The sequence below is a fragment of the Dysidea avara genome, chromosome 1 (genome assembly GCF_963678975.1).
Source record: "Dysidea avara chromosome 1, odDysAvar1.4, whole genome shotgun sequence".
Classification (NCBI taxonomy): Eukaryota; Metazoa; Porifera; class Demospongiae; order Dictyoceratida; family Dysideidae; genus Dysidea; species Dysidea avara.
Window position 1 is genome coordinate 26,013,635 of NC_089272.1, and position 17,803 is coordinate 26,031,437.

Below are 17,803 nucleotides of genomic sequence, written 5' to 3' on the forward strand. Positions count from 1 at the left end.
AAGAAGAAAAGATGTAGTAGATGTACTTTAAATATTTTATCAGTAAATGTACAAATTATATATATATATAATACATATATTTATTACAGAAATCTCCATTGTGATTTCTTTTTAACCGAACGCTCTACAAGGTGACTTCTTCTAGATGCTCTCTCTACAGGGTGAATTGTTTGTAGCTGAACGATCTACAAGGTAACTTCTTCTAGCTGATCTCTCTACAGGGTGATTTGTTTATAGCTGAATTCTGTACAGGTGATTTGTTTGCAGCTGAGCTCTTTACAGAATGGTTTCTTTGTAGCTGAACTCTCTACAAGGTAACTTCTTCTAACTGATCTTTCTACAGGGCAATTTGTTTGTGGCTGAATTTTGTACAGCGTGATTTCTTTGCAGCTGAACTCTCTACATGGTGGTTTCTTTGTAGCTGAACTCTCTACAAGGTAATTTCTTCTAGCTGATCTCTCTACAGGGAGATTTGTTTGTAGCCGAACTATCTACTAGGTAACTTCTTCTAGCTGATCTCTCTACAGGTTGATTTGTTTGTAGCTGAATTCTGTACAGGTGATTTGTTTGCAGCTGAGCTCTTTACAAAATGGTTTCTTTGTAGCTGAACTCTCTACAAGGTAACTTGTTCTAAGTGATCTTTCTACAGGGTGATTTGTTTGTAGCTGAACTATCTACAAGGTAATTTCTTCTAGCTGATCTCTCTACAGGGTGATTTGTTTGTAGCTGAATTCTGTACAGGTGATTTGTTTGTAGCTGAGCTCTTTACAGAATGGTTTCTTTGTAGCTGAACTCTCTACAAGGTAACTTTTCTAGCTGATGTCTCTACAAGGTCACTAGTTTGTAACTGAACTCTCTACAGGTGATTTGTTTGAAGTTGAACTCTCTAAATGATGGTTTCTTTGTAGCTGAACTCTACAATGTAACTTCTTCTAGCTGATTTATCTGCAGGGTGATTTGTTTGTAGCTGAACTATCTACAAGATAACTTCTTCTAGCTGATCTTTCTACAGGGTGATTTGTTTGTAACTGAATTCTGTACAGGTGATTTGTTTGCAGCTCAGCTCTTTACAGAATGGTTTCTTTGTAGATGAACTCTCTACAAGGTAACTTCTTCTAGCTGATGTCTCTGCAAGGTCACTAGTTTGTAGCTGAATTCTCCACATGGTGGTTTCTTTGTAACTGAACTCTCTACAAGGTGACTTCTTCTAGCTGACCTTTCTACAGGGTGATTTGTTTGAAGCTGAACTCTCTACAAGGAAACTTCTTCTAGCTGATCTCTCTACAGGGAGATTTGTTTGTAGCTGAACTCTCTACAGGTGATTTGTTTGCAGCTGAACTCTCTACATGATGGTTTCTTTGTAGCTGAACTCTCTACAAGGTAACTTCTTCTAGCTGATCTCTCTACAGGGAGATTTGTTTGTAGCTGAACTCTCTACATGATGGTTTCTTTGTAGCTGAACTCTCTGCAAGGTAACTTCTTCTATTGATCTCTCTACAGGGCGATTTGTTGTAGCTGAACTCTCTACATGGTGGTTTCTTTGTAGCTGAACTCTACAAGGTGATTTCTTCTAGCTGAACTATCTCTTTCCATAGTTGCATGAACTCCCTACAAGGTAACTTCTTCTAGCTGATCTCTCCAGGGTGAATTGTTTGTAGCTGATCTCTCTACAGGGTGACTTGTTTGTAGCTGATCTCTATACAGGTTACTTGTTTCTAGCTGATCTCTTGAATTCTCTTCAGGGTGACTGCTCCATTAGGATGACTGCTCTATTAGAGTATCCCGATCTCGCACTTGCTGCACCAAGTTGGATTTCGTGTTATAACTCCGTGGCTTTAAGTCTGATTCTTCTACACCATTGTTGAGCCTTTCTAAGATGATTACTCCATCTGTACAACGATTTTTAAAGCATTACCCCAAGCGGTTTATGTGGTAGACGTGGCAAGCAGTCGTTTTTTAATTAGCTAATCTCGATTGTACAATTGTTACACACTGTTGATTTTTTCATTGTATCTTCCTTGTTTTAAGCTCGATTTCTTTCAAACCACAAAAGGTTTGAGGTTCAATAGTTAACCTATTCACTCACTGATTTTCAGCTTCTTCCCATACATGGTTTACCCTGTAGGTGTGACAACATATCGGTGTTGTTTTTCGTGAATAATCGCTCATAACTCTTTGCCTGTTTATCATATTCCAGCCATAGTTGGTGCCGAGATGTGCCTTTATACCCCCCTTCTGTGTGCCAAATTTCAAGGCAATCGGATATGGCGTTCGCGTTTTATAGCAGATTTTGTAAGTGCGAAAAGAGGAAGAAAAATAATAAGAAAAAAAACAACACGAAGAAACTAAGCCAATTTTCGAAGTCGCATATCTCGGGAACGCTTGAAGCGATTTTGCTCAAATTTGGAATGTGGAGTGTTGAAGTCGGAGGGCGTGCCCACAGCAAAAATCATCTTGTTTCATCAAGGCAGCACAGAGCTACGGAGGTGCGAAAATTGCATTTTCGTTCTTCCTGTCAATATACTCACAGGTGTTGCATGTTGGCTTCTTGGTCTTGATTCCTATTCTCTTTACATAGTGCGATAGTAGCACTCATGATTCAAGGCGTGGCGAACCTGTTACTGAAGTTTTAATGAGTCCATCAGTAGCACAGCTAACAACTCAACCACTTGTTGTATTGGAAGGAATAATGTAAGACTACAGTATTAAGAATAATGATACACACACGTATGTATCATTATATTGTTACAGGGCATCACATATTTACACTACGCAGGCTTACATCCGTATCAATGGTAGTGATGACTTGGCACTAATGGATGTGATGTTGATTGGAACTGACAAAGGAAAGATTTTAAAAATTGTGATGACATATAATGGCACTCATCATGTCCCACTAGTTGCAGAAGAATTGTCTGTAAGTTTATGACACAAGCATGTGTGTATATGAGTGTTTGTTTCTGTGTGTACATGTATATGTATGAGAGAGCATGTGTACAGTGTGCATGTGTGTATGTGTGTGCGTGTGTGTGCACACACTTACACACCTGTGAAACATGGTATAGCCTCTTGCGGGTTACTAGTCCTGGATTTGCCTGTGCTGACTCCTAGCAACTGAGTAGCGCACAAGTGTACCAGTGCTGGTTCACTGGGTAGGTGTGACCGTGCTAGCATGGCAGCTGAAGGCTTTGCTTTTTTGCTTGTGTCTGTGTCTATGTGTCCATGTCTGTGCATGAAAGTGAGCAAATGAATGACAAGTATCTGCATGTGTGGATGCATGTACATTCAATATAGTAATCACATCTAGTTTTATTTGCTAGCAGAGTCTTCTACCATACCCATGCTCACACTATCACAATTAGTACATATACATAGGTAAGACATGCAGTGCTAGGATTGTTTAGTAAGTAAAAACTGGAAGGAATTTATGTAATAATAACCGAGGAACATCTGATTATTGTTTAATTCCTGAGAAACGTTGATCTACTCTAGAATCCTGTGGAAGTTGATCCATAGATACATATTTGGAACTATCACAGCAAAAACCCACATAAATTGCCAAATTTCCAAATTTCTTTGTGTTGTTTCGAGATTGTCTACAGTGTCTAAGGGATGGGTTACTAAAGTTTCAGCCTGCTATGGTGGGTAATTTTGAAGTTGTAGCCTACAATTGGCTTTAAATGTTTGCCATGAATTGGCAATCTACCAAGGTATAATTTTAGCTTGGGCATGAAGATGTATGTTTTAATACAGAAATAACAATAATCTTGTTGACATTTGTCAAAATTTGAAATACAAAATGCTGCTTATTTTGCAAATATCAAACCATTGTCGAACGTGATTATCCAATTACTGTTACTTTTACCATAGAGAGTGCTGCACTGTGTACTACTGTATGCACTGTGCATGACTTTGTACAGTAACTACTGTAATTTCTGTAGTTGGCAGATGATCTACCCATACAGAACATGGAACCACAGGTTTGATGTGACTATAATAATATGCAAATAGCCTCACTTTGTGTATACCACATGTAACATAGTTTACTTATTGACTCTACTGTACAACTTGATTTGTGTAGTTTGTTGATGATGAGCTGGATCATCTTCTGGTCAGCACTGATGCTTACATTTACCATGTGCCTCCTCATCGATGTAGTCGATTTGCCACCTGCTTGTGAGTGAAACTGTTAAGAGTATTCTGTTGGATGTTTGTACAATGTTATACTTAGAATGTTGTTTCTATTATTTCCTTGTTATTAGGGAATGTGTGGCTGGTCGTGATCCTCATTGCTTCTGGGATCAAAATATTGATGAGAATCAACGAGGTTGTAAAGCACTACCAAATATGACAACTTATGACAATCAAACGTGAGCAGATGGTTTGTGAAAAATGTAAATTTGTATGTTATCATCACTTTAGGTGGTACCAGAATATCCATACTGGGAATTCATCTCAGTTTAGTGATTGTGGTAAGTTGTCATACAATGACAAATATTCAAACAGTGAATTATATGGTTTCTTGCTTACATATCTAATCCAGCTGAACTCTCTACATGATGGTTTCTTTGTAGCTGAAGTCTCTACAAGGTAATTTATTCTAGCTGATCTTTCTACCGGGTGATTTGTTTGTAGTTGAACTCTCTGCAGGGAAACTTCGTGTAGCTGATCTCTCTACAGGGTGACTTGTTTCTAGCTGATCTCTATACAGGTTACTTGTTTCTAGCTGATCTCTTGAATTCTCTTCAGGGTGACTGCTCTATTAGGATGACTTCTCTATTAGAGTATCTCGATCTCGCACTTGCTGCACCAAGTTGGATTTCTTGTTATAACTCCGTGTGGCTTTAAGTCTGATTCCTCTACACCATTGAAGAGCCTTTCTAAGATGACTACTCCTTTTATACAGCATTTTTCAAAGGATTCGCCCTAGCGGTTTATCTGGTAGGCGTGACAAGTAGTCATTTTTTATTAGCTAATCTTGATTGCGTAATTGTTACACACTGTTGGTTTTTTCGTTGTATCGTCCTGGTTTTTAGCTCGATTTCTTTCAAACCACAAAAGGTTTGAGGTTCAATAGTTAACCTATTCACCCACCAATTTTCAGCTTCTTCCCATACATGGTTTACCCTGTAGGCGTGACAACATATTGGTGTTATTTTTCGTGAATAATCGATCATAACTCTTTTCTTGTTTATCGTATCCTAGTCAAAGTTGCTACAGAGATGCACCTTTATACTCCCCCGTTCTGTGTACCAAATTTCAAGACAATCGGATATAGCGTTCGCTTTTTATAGCAGTTTTTGTAAGTGTGCGAAAAGAGGAAGAAAAATAAGAAGGAAAAAAAACGAAGAAACTAAGCCAATTTTTGAAGTCGCATATCTCGGGAACGCTTGAAGCAATTTCGCTCTAATTTGGAATGTGGAGTGCTGAAGGTGGAGGGAGTGTTCACAGCAAAATTCGTCTTGTTTCGTCAAGGCAGCACAGAGCTACGGAGGTGCGAAAATTGCGTTTTCTTTCTTCCTGTCAATATACTCATGGGTGTTACGCGCTGGCGTCTTGGGCCGCACGACACACTATCGTGTGTCTTGATAGAACAGTCACCCTAATAAAGCATTCAACTGCATTTATAATTTACTCAATTATATTACGTTGCAAGTTATTCTGTAGGGAATTCAGCTACAAACAAGTCACCCTGTAGTCAGATCAGCCAGAAGAAGGTACCTAATAGAGAGTTCAGCTACAAAGAAACCATCATGAAGAGAGTTCAGCTCAAACAAATTGCCCTGTAGAGAGATCAGCTAGAATAAGTTACCTTGTAGAGAGTTCAGTTACAAAGAAACAATCATGCAAAGAGTTCAGCTGCAAACAAATCACCCAGTAGAAAGTTCTGCTATGAACAGATCACACTGTAGAGAGTTCAGTTAGAAACAAGTCATCTTGTAGAGAGATCAGCTAGAAGAAGTTACCTTGTAGAGAGTTCAGCTACAAAGAAACCACCATGTAAGAGAGTTCAGCCGCAAACAAATAACCTGTAGAGAGTTCAGCTAGGAACAAGTCACCCTGTACAGAGATCAGCTAGAAACAAGTCACCCTGTAGAGAATTCAGCTACAAACAAATCACCTTGTAGAAAGATCAGCTAGAAGAAGTTACCTTGTAGAGAGTTCAGCTAGAAACAAATCACCCTGTAGAGAGTTCAGCTAGAAACAAGTCACCCTGTAGAGAGATCAGCTAGAAACAAGTCACCCTGTAGAGAGTTCAGCTAGAAGAAGTTACATTGTAGATAGTTCAGCTACAAAGAAACTACCATGTAGAGAGTTCAGCCTCAAACAAATCACCCTATAGAAAATTCAGCTACAAAAAAAAACCACCCTGTAGAGAGTTCAGCTACAAACAAGTCACCCTGTAGAGAGATCAGCTAGAAACAAGTCATCCGGTAGAGAGATCAGCTAGAAGGATAACCTCGTAGAAAGTTCAGCTACAAACAAATCACCTGTAGAGAGTTCAGCTACAAACAAATCACCCTGTAGAGAGATCAGCTAGAAGAAGTCACCTTGCAGAGAGTTCAGCTATAAAGAAACCACCATGTAGAGAGTTCAGTTGCAAACAAATCCCCTGTAGAGAGTTCAGCTAGAAACAAGTCACCCTGTAGAGAGATCAGCTAGAAACAAGTCACCCTGTAGAGAGTTCAGCTAGAAAAAGTCACATTGTAGAGAGTTCAGCTACAAAGAAGCTACCATGTAGAGAGTTCAGCTGCAAACAAATCACCCTGTAGAGAACTCAGCTACGAACAAATCGCCCTGTAGAAAGATCAGCTAGAAGAAGTTACCTTGTAGGGAGTTTAGCTACGAACAGATCACCCTGTAGAGAGTTCAGCTACAAACAAATCACCCTGTAGAGAGTTCAGTTGCAAAGAAACCACCATGTAGAGAGTTCAGCTGCAAAAAAATCTATCACTCTGTAGAGAGTTCAGCTAGAAGAAGTCACCTTGTAGAGAGTTCAGCTGCAAATAAATCACCCTGTAGAGAATTCAGCTACAAACAAATCACCCTGTAGAAAGATCAGCTAGAAGAAGTTACCTTGTAGAGAGTTCAGCTGCAAAGAAACCACCATGCAGAGAGTTCAGCTGCAAACAAATCACCTGTAGAGAGTTCAGCTAGAAACAAGTCACCCTGTAGAGAGATCAGCTAGAAACAAGTCACCCTGTAGAGAGTTCAGCTAGAAGAAGTCACATTGTAGAGAGTTCAGCTACAATGAAACTCCCATGTAGAGAGTTCAGCTGCAAACAAATCACCCTGTAGAGAACTCAGCTACAAACAAATATGCCCTGTAAAAAGATCAGCTAGAAGAAGTTACCTTGTAGAGAGTTCAGCTACAACGAAACCACCATGTAGAGAGTTCAGCTACAAACAAATCACCTGTAGAGAGTTCAGCTAGAAACAAGTCACCCTGTAGAGAGATCAGCTAGAAACAAGTCACCTTGTAGAGAGTTCAGCTAGAAGAAGTCACATTGTAGAGAGTTCAGCTACAAAGAAACTACCATGTAGAGAGCAGACATGGGGCCAAGTACATGAGTACTTATACTTAAGTACACTTAAGTACAGATTTGAAAGTACTTGTACTTTACTTAAATACTTCTTTGATTTCCCCAGTGTACTTGTACATATACTCAAGTACTTTGCTAAGTACTTGTATGTACTTGAGTACTTAAGTACTTGTAAGTACTGCAAACATTGTACGTAGTTTGTACACAGTAGGTACATAACAAAATTGCATGAAGGTGCATTGTACTATTTTTCTAGTGCCTTCCCTAACCTTACTATGTATCATGTAGCCACAATTAATGATGTCATAGAATTCTGGCAAATAAAAACAATGCTGCTGCTGCTAAAGTTAGTGCATTTTAAGTGTTTAAGAGAGTGAATAGTTGACAAAAACCTGAAAGTACCAACCCCACTAGGTACACTTACATACTACAATACATTGAATAACTGTACATTTTGCTACAGCAAAATGTACTTGTACTTTACTTGAGTACTTCCAGCATGTACTTGTACTTTACTTAAGTACTCTCTTGATTGTCGCCAGAGTACTTGTACTTATACTTGGAAAATTCAAAAGTACTTGTACTTTACTTAAGTACTTTCAAATGTACTTGGTCCCATGTCTGGTAGAGAGTTCAGCTGCAAACAAATCACCCTGTAGAAAGTTCAGCTATGAACAGATCACCCTGTAGAGAGATCAGCTAGAAACAAGTCACCCTGTAGAGAGTTTAGCTAGAAGAAATTACCTTGTAGAGAGTTCAGCTACAAAGAAACCACCATGTAGAGAGTTCAGCTGCAAACAAATCACCCAGTAGAAAGTTCAGCTATGAACAGATCACCCTGTTGAGAGTTCAGTTAGAAACAAGTCATCCTGTAGAGAGATCACCTAGAAGTATCACCTTGTAGAAAGTTCAGCTACAAACAAATCACCTGTAGAGAGTTCAGCTACAAACAAATCACCCTGTAGAGAGATCAGCTAGAAGAAGTCACTTTGTAGAGAGTTCAGCTATAAAGAAACCACCATGTAGAGAATTCAGCTGCAAACAAACACCCTGTAAAGAACTCAGCTACAAACAAATCGCCCTTTAGAAAGATCAGCTAGAAGAAGTTACCTTGTAGGGATTTCAGCTGCAAACAAATCACCCTGTAGAGAGTTCAGCTACAAAGAAATCATCATGTAGAGAGTTCAGCTGCAAACAAATCATCCTGTAGAGAGTTCAGCTATGAAAAGATCACGCTGTAGAGAGTTCAGCTGCAAACAAATCACCCTGTAGAGAATTCAACTACAAACAGATAACCCTGCAGAGAGTTCATTTAGAGTCAAGTCACCTTGTAGAGAGAATCCTGTAAAGAGTTCATCTACGTACAAGCAGATCACCCTGTAGAGAGTTCAGCTACATTTCAAGTCACCCAGTAGAGAAATCAGCTGCAAATTATCCTGCGGGGATTAATTGACATGTAATAAATATATGCTCTCTTTTATAGTATGAACTCTTGATATATGCATTATATATATATATATATATATATATATATATATATATATAATTTGTACATTTACTGATAAAATCAGAATGAGTTAAAGTATTTATAAAATCTGCTTCATCTTTTGCTTTTTCCTGTGGTAAAGAAAAATATATAGGTTAAAAAGCCCCAAAGCTGGCCATAGGCCGGCTTTGGGGTATACAAATACAAAAAGAAGTGAAATCTAATCAAAAACAGCCAAGCTGTAAAAAAGGGAGTTCGGCCCTTGAAAAGGCTATGGTGAAAAAGATGTGAAATCCAAGGTGGTGGCCAAGAAATGGCTGTGATGGTAGGTTAATGGTAAAAATTTTAATAACGACAATTCAGGTGAATTTTGTGCCAATTGACCAAGCGGCACCAAATTCACCTGAAGTGTTGTTATTAAAATTTTTACCATTAACCTACCATCACAGCCATTTCTTGGCCGCCACCTTGGATTTCACATCTTTTTTTCACCATAGCCTTTTCAAGGGCCGCACTCCTTTTTTTACAGCTTGGCTGTTTTTGATTAGATATTCTTACCCAGACTAAACTTTGGACAAGTCTTTGCATGAAAATATTTGTAGTGCCAAATTGTCTGGGCAGTGAAATAGGCCCAAATATAATTCCAATAATGTATCATCAAACAGCGGTACTTCACTCAATAACCAATTATTAAACAGTTTACACATTCTAATTACAGTATAATGAACTACTCACTAGGCAACTATGATTTCCGTGAAATGTACTATTCTGTGTCAGAACTTTTGTGAAGATTGAATGTGCCATTCATGAGTTATTAAGATAAGACCATCATTGTCATTGGCACTACGATTTTGCTCATAACTCAGGGTCTGCTAGGTCAATGTAACTACAGCTTGATAAGAACAAAGGCTGCTGTATCACAATTATAGTGCAATCGTGCAATCTGGAAGTAGGTATGGGGCTGTGAATGTGATTGTAATTGTGTTCAATTCATGCCACCGCATGTTTACTAGAGCCTTTTGAGTGCATTGTCCATAGAACTACTGATTCAGAAGGAAACTATTACAAATGGCTATTGTACAGTGGTTCAATTTATCTGTTGCATAACTTATCAGTATGTTAAGTTCAATAATACAGTATATAGGTAATAGGCGACTTACGCTACAGTAGTACTGTATAGTACAAACCTTTTCAATGGCACTTGCCACAACACAAAACACCTTTATGTTATTGTATCTACCTGTAAGGTGAGATCTACTATATGTAACACAAAAGTCCTTACAGATCGGATGTTTGATTTACCTACTGACTGTCTGTTTGTCTAATCACATTTGAAAGACTACAGATAAATGACGGCTATTCCAGCTACCAATTTTCATCATCACAGTAACAAACTTACTTGTGGCATCTATCCTTTAAGGTTCTGCAGAATAGTTTTTTACTTTTCAGTTACGATATAAATGTGTGATTTGTTCTATTAGAATATTGCACATGGCTGTTTTATTAAGATGACTGTTTTACTAGAGTTTTGCTACTAATAACAAGTGATTCTTTTGTTGAAGTGTGTGGTAACTGTATCTTGTTTTCCTGCAGCAAAACTAGTTGTTACAAGTACATCTAATCCCTAAGAGGGGAGTAGTCACCGTGCTACTCCCTCCTTTTTACGATGACATAAGCACTTCAAATAGTTCTGTGGCATCTGTGTATATAATACACTTGTATTAAAGGAAAGTGTCCATTTGAACAATTAATGCCTTGATATAGTTTCCTCACATTCACGTATCTTGCTTGATATGTTCATTGTACATAAGTAAGCTGCTCAACATGCACTCCTTTTCATTGTTTAGATTTCTTTTTCATTATAAAAAAGCGGGCACGAGTGCTCTGTCTGATATAAACGCATGAGCCTGAGGGCTGTGAGTCCCGAATGCAAGTGCATTTATACAGGTAGAGCACAAGTGCACATTGTATAACTGCTATGTACCACTCACTTAATAGGTAGGGAGAGTTTCACAAGACAGCTGTAACTCTTATAAAGGCCAGGTTTCTAACATCGATTGTGGGCAATCAAGCCGACCATTGCGATCATATTCCCTTTACAGTACTGCAGCCACCTGAAATATTGAAAGTTAGTATGCTATGGGCTATATCACTAACCTGCATTCGCTGTTCGACTCTCATCATGTAGTGCTCAGCATGCCAGCGTGATCATTCAATCGCCATATAGATTAAGCGCCAGACTAATCACCATAGTGATTCTCTCGAGCGAAAAAAAGCAGCTAATAGATGGTTTAAGTAAACAAAACCTAACTACTAAATGATACTAGTCTAATTCTTACTATTCACACTGGCTAAACTCAGGCATGACAAAAACTGGTTGCCACAATCAAATGTAAAGGTGAGTATTATTTAGAATATAATAGTTTTATTGAGTCATTGTTGAAGTGGACTACAGTTTAATCTAGGGTCAGATGGCACCAGACTAGTAAGGTGTATAAGTACGTTTATATATATATATATATATCAAGACACACGATAGTGTGTCGTGCGGCCCAAGAAGCCGGCGCGCCACACCGTGAGTATATTGACAGGAAGAACGAAAACGTCATTTTCACACCTTTGTATCTCGGTGATCACTTATCTGATTTGAACCAAATTTGCTACACAGTTGCCCGCCAGGAAAGGGAGTCTACATTCCAAATTTGAAGGAAATCGCTCCAGCCATTTCCGAGATACGAGTTGCCAAAGTTTCATTTTTTTTTCTTCGTTTTTTTTTTCTTCTTCTTTGTCTTTTCGCACACTTGCAAAAATTGCTGTAACAAGCAAACGCGTATTCCGATTGCCTTGAAATTTGGCACACAGAAAGGGAGTCCATAGGCGAATCCTAGCATCAAATTTGGTACAAATCCGATGAATGGTTCAGGAGTTATGACCGATTATTCGCGTAAAACAAGATCGATTTGTTGTCACGCCTACAGGGTAAACCGCTTCATGGAATGAGTTGAAAATTGCTATGTAGATGGAGTAACCATCGTAGGAGTGCCTTTTGGTGGTTTGAAAGGAATCGAGATAAAAACCACGGAGATATGACACAAAACCCAACCTGTGTCACAATTACGCGATCGATTTTTATGAATAAAGAAGTATTAGTTTTCACGCCTACTAGGCAAACCGCTTAGAGCAATGAGCTGAAAATCGGTGTATAGCTGGAATAATCTTCATAGAAAGTCCTTGCAGTAGTACAGAAGAATCGGATTACAAACCACTGAGTTATGATTCGAAAGCCAACTCCGTGTAGCAAATGCGAGATCGAGATACTCTAATAGAACAGTCACCCTAATAGAGCATTCGGCTAATTTATTTACTCCATTATAGAATTTTATTACATCACAAATTATTCTGTAGGGAGTTCAGCTGCAAACAGTTAATCTTATAGACAGTTCAGCAAGAAGACAGTCACCATGTGGAGAGTTAACCAAATATATCACTATAGAGATTCAGAACATTACAAGTCACACTGAAGAAAGTTCAGCTATAAACAAGTCATGCACTGTGTAGAGAATTCAGCTACAATTAAGTCACTCTCTAGAGAATTCAGCTACACAGAATTCAGCTACACACAAGTCACTGTGGAGAGAGTTCAGCTACAAACAAATTACCCTTTAGAGTGATCAGCTACAAACAAAACACTTTGCAGAGTGTTCAGCTACAACAAATCAACCTTTAGAGCGATCAGCAATGAACAAATCAACACAAATCTACCTGTAGAGAGATCAGCTAGAAACAAATCACCCTGAAGAGAGTTCAGCTACAAAAAATCACCCTGTAGAGACATCAGCTAGAAACTAGACACAATGTAAGGAGTTCAGCTACAAGCAATCACCCTGTAGAGAGTTCAGCTAAAACAAATCAACCTGCAGAGAGATCAGCTACAAACAAATCACCTTATAGAGAGTTCAGCTACAAACAGATTACCTGTAGATAGATCGGCTACAAACAAATCAACCTGCAGAGAGATCAGCTACACACAAATCAACTAGTAGAGAGATCAGCTACAAACAAATCACCCTGTAGAGAGATCAGCTACAAACCAGACACAAAGTAAGGAGTTCAGCTACAAGTAAATTACCCTGTAGAGAGTTCATCTACAAACAAATCAACCTGTAGAGCAATCAGCTAGAAACAAATCACCCTGAAGAGAGGTCAGCTACAAAAAATCACCCTGTAGAGAGATCAGCTAGAAACAAATCACCCTGAAGAGAGGTCAGCTACAAAAAAATCACCCTGTAGAGAGATCAGCTAGAAACAAATCACCCTGAAGAGAGGTCAGCTACAAACAAAACACTTTGCAGAGAATTCAGCTACAAACAAATCAGCTTGTAGAGAAATCAGTTACACACAAATCAACCTGTAGAGAGATAAGCTAGAAACAAATCACCCTGTAGAGAGTAGCTACAAGCAAAACACACTGTAGAGAGTTCGGCAACAAAGAAACCACCATGTAGAGAGTTCAGCTGCAAACAAATCACCTTATAGAGAGTTCAGCTACAAACAAATCACCCTGTAGAGAGATCAGCTAGAAACTAGACACAATATAAGGAGTTCAGCTACAAGCAAATCACCCTTTAGTGAGTTCAGCTACAAACAAATCAACCTGCAGTGAGATCACCTACAAAAAAGCACCTTGTACAGAGTTCAGCTACAAACAAATTACCCTGTAGAGAGATCGGCTACAAACAAATCAACCAGTAGAAAGATCAGCTACACACAAATCAACTTGTAGAGAGATCAGCTACAAACAAATCACCCTGTAGAGAGATCAGCTAGAAACTAGATACAATGCAAGGAGTTCAGCTACAAGCAAAATCACCCTTTAGTGAGTTCAGCTACAAACAAATCAACCTGCAGTGAGATCACCCACAAAAACGCACTTGTACAGAGTTCAGTTACAAACAAATCACCCTGTAGAGAGATCAGGTAGAAGAATTCACCTTGTAGAGAGTTCAGCAACAAAGAAACCACCATGTAGAGAGTTCAGCTGCAAACAAATCACTCTGTAGAGAGTTCAGCTACAAAGAAACTGCCATGTAGAGAGTTCAGCCTCATACAAACCACCTTGTAGAGAATTCAACTATAACAAATCACCCTGTAGAGAAGAAGTTACCTTGTAGAGAGTTCAGCTACAAAGAAACCATCATGTAGGGAGTTCAGCTACAAAGAAACCACCATGTAGAGAGTTTAGCTGCAAACAAATCACCTGTAGAGAGTTCAGCTAGAAACAAATCACCCCGTAGAGAGATCAGCTGGACGAAGTCACCTTGTAGAGAGTTCAGCTACAAAGAAACCATCATGTAGAGAGTTCAGCTGCAAACAAATCACCCTGCAGAGAGTTCAGCTTCAAAAAAATCACCCTGTAGAGAGTTCAGCTAGACGAAGTCACCTTATAGAGAGTTCAGCTACAAAGAAACCATCATGTAGAGAGTTCGGCTACAAAGACACCACCATGTAGAGAGTTTAGCTGCAAACAAATCACCTGTAGAGAGTTCAGCTAGAAACAAAATACCCTGTAGAGAGACCAGCTAGAAGAGGTTACCTTGTAGAGAGTTCAGCTACAAAGAAACCATCCTGTATATAGTTCAGTTACATTTCAAGTCACCCAGTAGAGAGATCAGCTGCAAAAAAAATATCCTGTGGGGAATAATGGGCATGTAATAAATATATGTATATAATTTGTATAATTACTAATAAAATCAAAAATAATTGAAGTACTAAAATTCTTCTTTAAGTTCTTTTCTTCTTCTTCCTGTGGTAAAGAAAAAACACATGGGTTAAAAAAGCCCCAAAGCCAGCCATAGGCCAGCTTTGCAGTATACAAATACAAAAAGAAGTGATATCTAATCAAAAACAGCCAAGCTGTAAAAAAAGGTGCGGCCCCCAAAAAGGCCATGGTGAAAAAAGATGTGAAATCCAAGGTAGCGGCCAAGAAATGGCTGTGATGGTAGGTTAATGGTTACATTTTAATAACGACAATTCAGGTGAATTTTGTGCCGCTTGGTCTTGGCACCAAATTCACCTGAATTGTTGTTATTAAAATGTAACCATTAACCTACCATCACAGCCATTTCTTGGCCGCCACCTTGGATTTCACATCTTTTTCACCATGGCCTTTTTGGGGGCCGCACCTTTTTTTACAGCTTGGCTGTTTTTGATTAGATATATATGTAGACTAGAGTTGTGGCCACTGCGTTGGCTTTTTCAATCGCCATTGGCTGCTGGTTAACATTATACCAAGAGTTAATAATAAGAGGGGGGAAAGTGTCTAACGCCGTATAGTCCTGTAATAGATGATTGCGCAGAAGTTAAACGGCTTCTTTTCCACGTAACGTACAGACTGGCTAGTATATTTTCACATTTAACCACAAAGGCTATCCCAGACACAAGGGCGTGTGTTTAACTCGATGTTCAAGTTCGCCATGAAGAGCATCGCTCTGTTGCGTAAAGAAGTGTGGCTGTTAACCTCGAAGATAACTCTGGGGGAGAGCGTCTGAGAAACCAATAAACACGAACCAAAGGCGGAGTATCGCTTCGAATTTTCACTGCGTCGCCGTGTTGCCCTACCTTTGAGCATTCTTGAATTGAAGGAGCACCGTTCCCTGTACATACAGCTCAGTCTTTAGTTCAGTCTTCGAATATTCTCGAGGATTCATCACGGTGCGGCTAAACTAATTGCAGTAAGGAAACGAACAAATACTAGAACCCTATACGTTACACGGAAAGGAAGCCATTTAACTTCTGTGCAATCATCTATTACAGGCCTATACAGTGTTAGACACTCTCCTCTCTTATTATTAACTCTTGATTATACGTATTGGTGACATCATGGTCCACAATCGACCTTACATGTCAGGCTATAAAAGAATTCGAGTGATCTGTGAGGTGTCTTTCCACCTATTAGGTGAGGTGTCGTAGCAGTCTCAGCTGCTGGCACTTGTGCATTGCTGCACAAAACCGCAGCCAGTGCAATATCTGTATATTGCACTGTGGTCAGTGCATTATGTGTAGGTTATTGCACAAATCCAGGTATCTTTGCTATTTTAGAGACCTGAGGAATGGCATAATAATCACCAAGGGTGAAGCCCGAGGTGATTATGAAAGTCTCTAAAATAGCAACGATACCATGGATTTGGGCAATAACCAATTTAGACTATTGCTCATGCGGCTCTAGTCACTGCCAATAATGGCGGCTTCCTGATCGAATTAGTGTTAAAACAACTCACTGGTAGGCTTCCTAGATGAATACGATCAGCTCTATTATCCAGTGATGTTTTCTTTACATTCTAGGAATGATTTCTGATGGCTGTTGTGACTGGAATCTAGCAATACATGTGGCGCACGTGACAAATAATTTCGTCACAGGTATCTAACCAGTTTAGATACCTACCCCGGGTATCTATTAGATTTTAAATACCTCATTAACAACCAAACTTCAAAGCGTACTATGCGTACCATAGTCTAAAACTTATAATGTACTCACTGCGGTCTGCAGCAGTACCATACACAAATTATGGCACTGGCGGCACCTTTGAACTTCCCATGCAGAGTGGTACATTACTCAATTTATTACTGTTTGCAGCATGAATCCTTATAGTAAACTTAATTCAACAAGTTAAAGGAAAAAGCAGGGAAACAAGGGAACAGCTAAAAAGTTGTGAAACAAGGGAGGTTGCCTATACCTGCAGATATACTAGTGGACATCTAACCTCTACTCTTCAGTCTATAACTGAGTAGGAATTAGCTGTCCACTAGTATATCTGCAGGTATAGGTAACCTCCCTTGTTTCACAACTTTCATCTGTTCCCTTGTTTCCCTGCTTTTTTGTTCTTTGATCCCTATTCCAGCTTAAAATACCTAATTTTTCCTTATACATGTTTGTTTACTTTTTTAATACCACAATTATGACTACTGAATCCACGTGTACCACATTAAAAGGAAGAATGGTGCCAGGAACTCTATAAAATAATTTTGCATCTGAATGTGTGTCCAAATACTCAATTATGCCCTGAAAAGTGAGGTGGCCATTACTCTTTATTTGTAGTTACGTTCCACTCGTTACACAGCATTACAAATGAAGAACAGTACAAGAAACTTCTCTACAATGAATCCAGTCGCTACGGAAAATGCAGGTAAAAAGCATGGCACAGCCAGAGGGAAGCCATATCGCGCTATTGCAAATCTACATCTTGCATTGTCAACGAAAAGAACTGGAACACAACAGAGGACAAAGGTAAAACTCCATGATACATGCATTGTATGTACTGCAGTTGGCGAAAAGGCACGTCTCTAGATGAAGCAACATCAAACAGTGAAAAATCAAGCCCATAGCCTTACCCATTGTCAAGTTATGTTGGCTGAAGGAATCAGTTAGTAAGTTACTTAGTCAGAATAAAATTCTGGTAAATAGAATTTTTTTTTAAATTCCATAGAAACTTGTTGGAAGGGTTTGGGGTCACTCTGAAGGCATTTTTGGGCTTGGCTATGCCTAACCAATACTGCCAAGCTGTTATGAAGGAAATTTGAGGCTGGTTTTAGGGTAATATTTTTTGGCAAGAAAGTCTAAAACTGCATGATCCCTAATATACAGTACTACCGTACTGTATAATACCTTTAATGTACTGTGACATATACCCCTTACATACATTATAGTCCGGTAGAATAAGTGGCTTTTTTGGCTGAACCTTGCAATATGGTCTATAGTTTATTTTATGCCGCAAAA

At 39.0% G+C, this 17,803-nt stretch overlaps 1 protein-coding gene across 1 annotated transcript in view; it reads left to right on the plus strand.

Moving 5' to 3' along the window:
* The window catches only part of LOC136260418 (semaphorin-1A-like), a 100,214-nt gene that overhangs the window by 58,935 nt on the left and 23,476 nt on the right, over nt 1-17,803 (plus strand). Inside the window, exons 13-18 of the mRNA XM_066054147.1 lie at nt 2,579-2,691; nt 2,752-2,917; nt 3,942-3,980; nt 4,082-4,176; nt 4,263-4,370; nt 4,423-4,472. Coding sequence (XP_065910219.1) covers nt 2,579-2,691; nt 2,752-2,917; nt 3,942-3,980; nt 4,082-4,176; nt 4,263-4,370; nt 4,423-4,472 — 571 coding nt within the window. The remainder of the gene's footprint in view (nt 1-2,578; nt 2,692-2,751; nt 2,918-3,941; nt 3,981-4,081; nt 4,177-4,262; nt 4,371-4,422; nt 4,473-17,803) is intronic.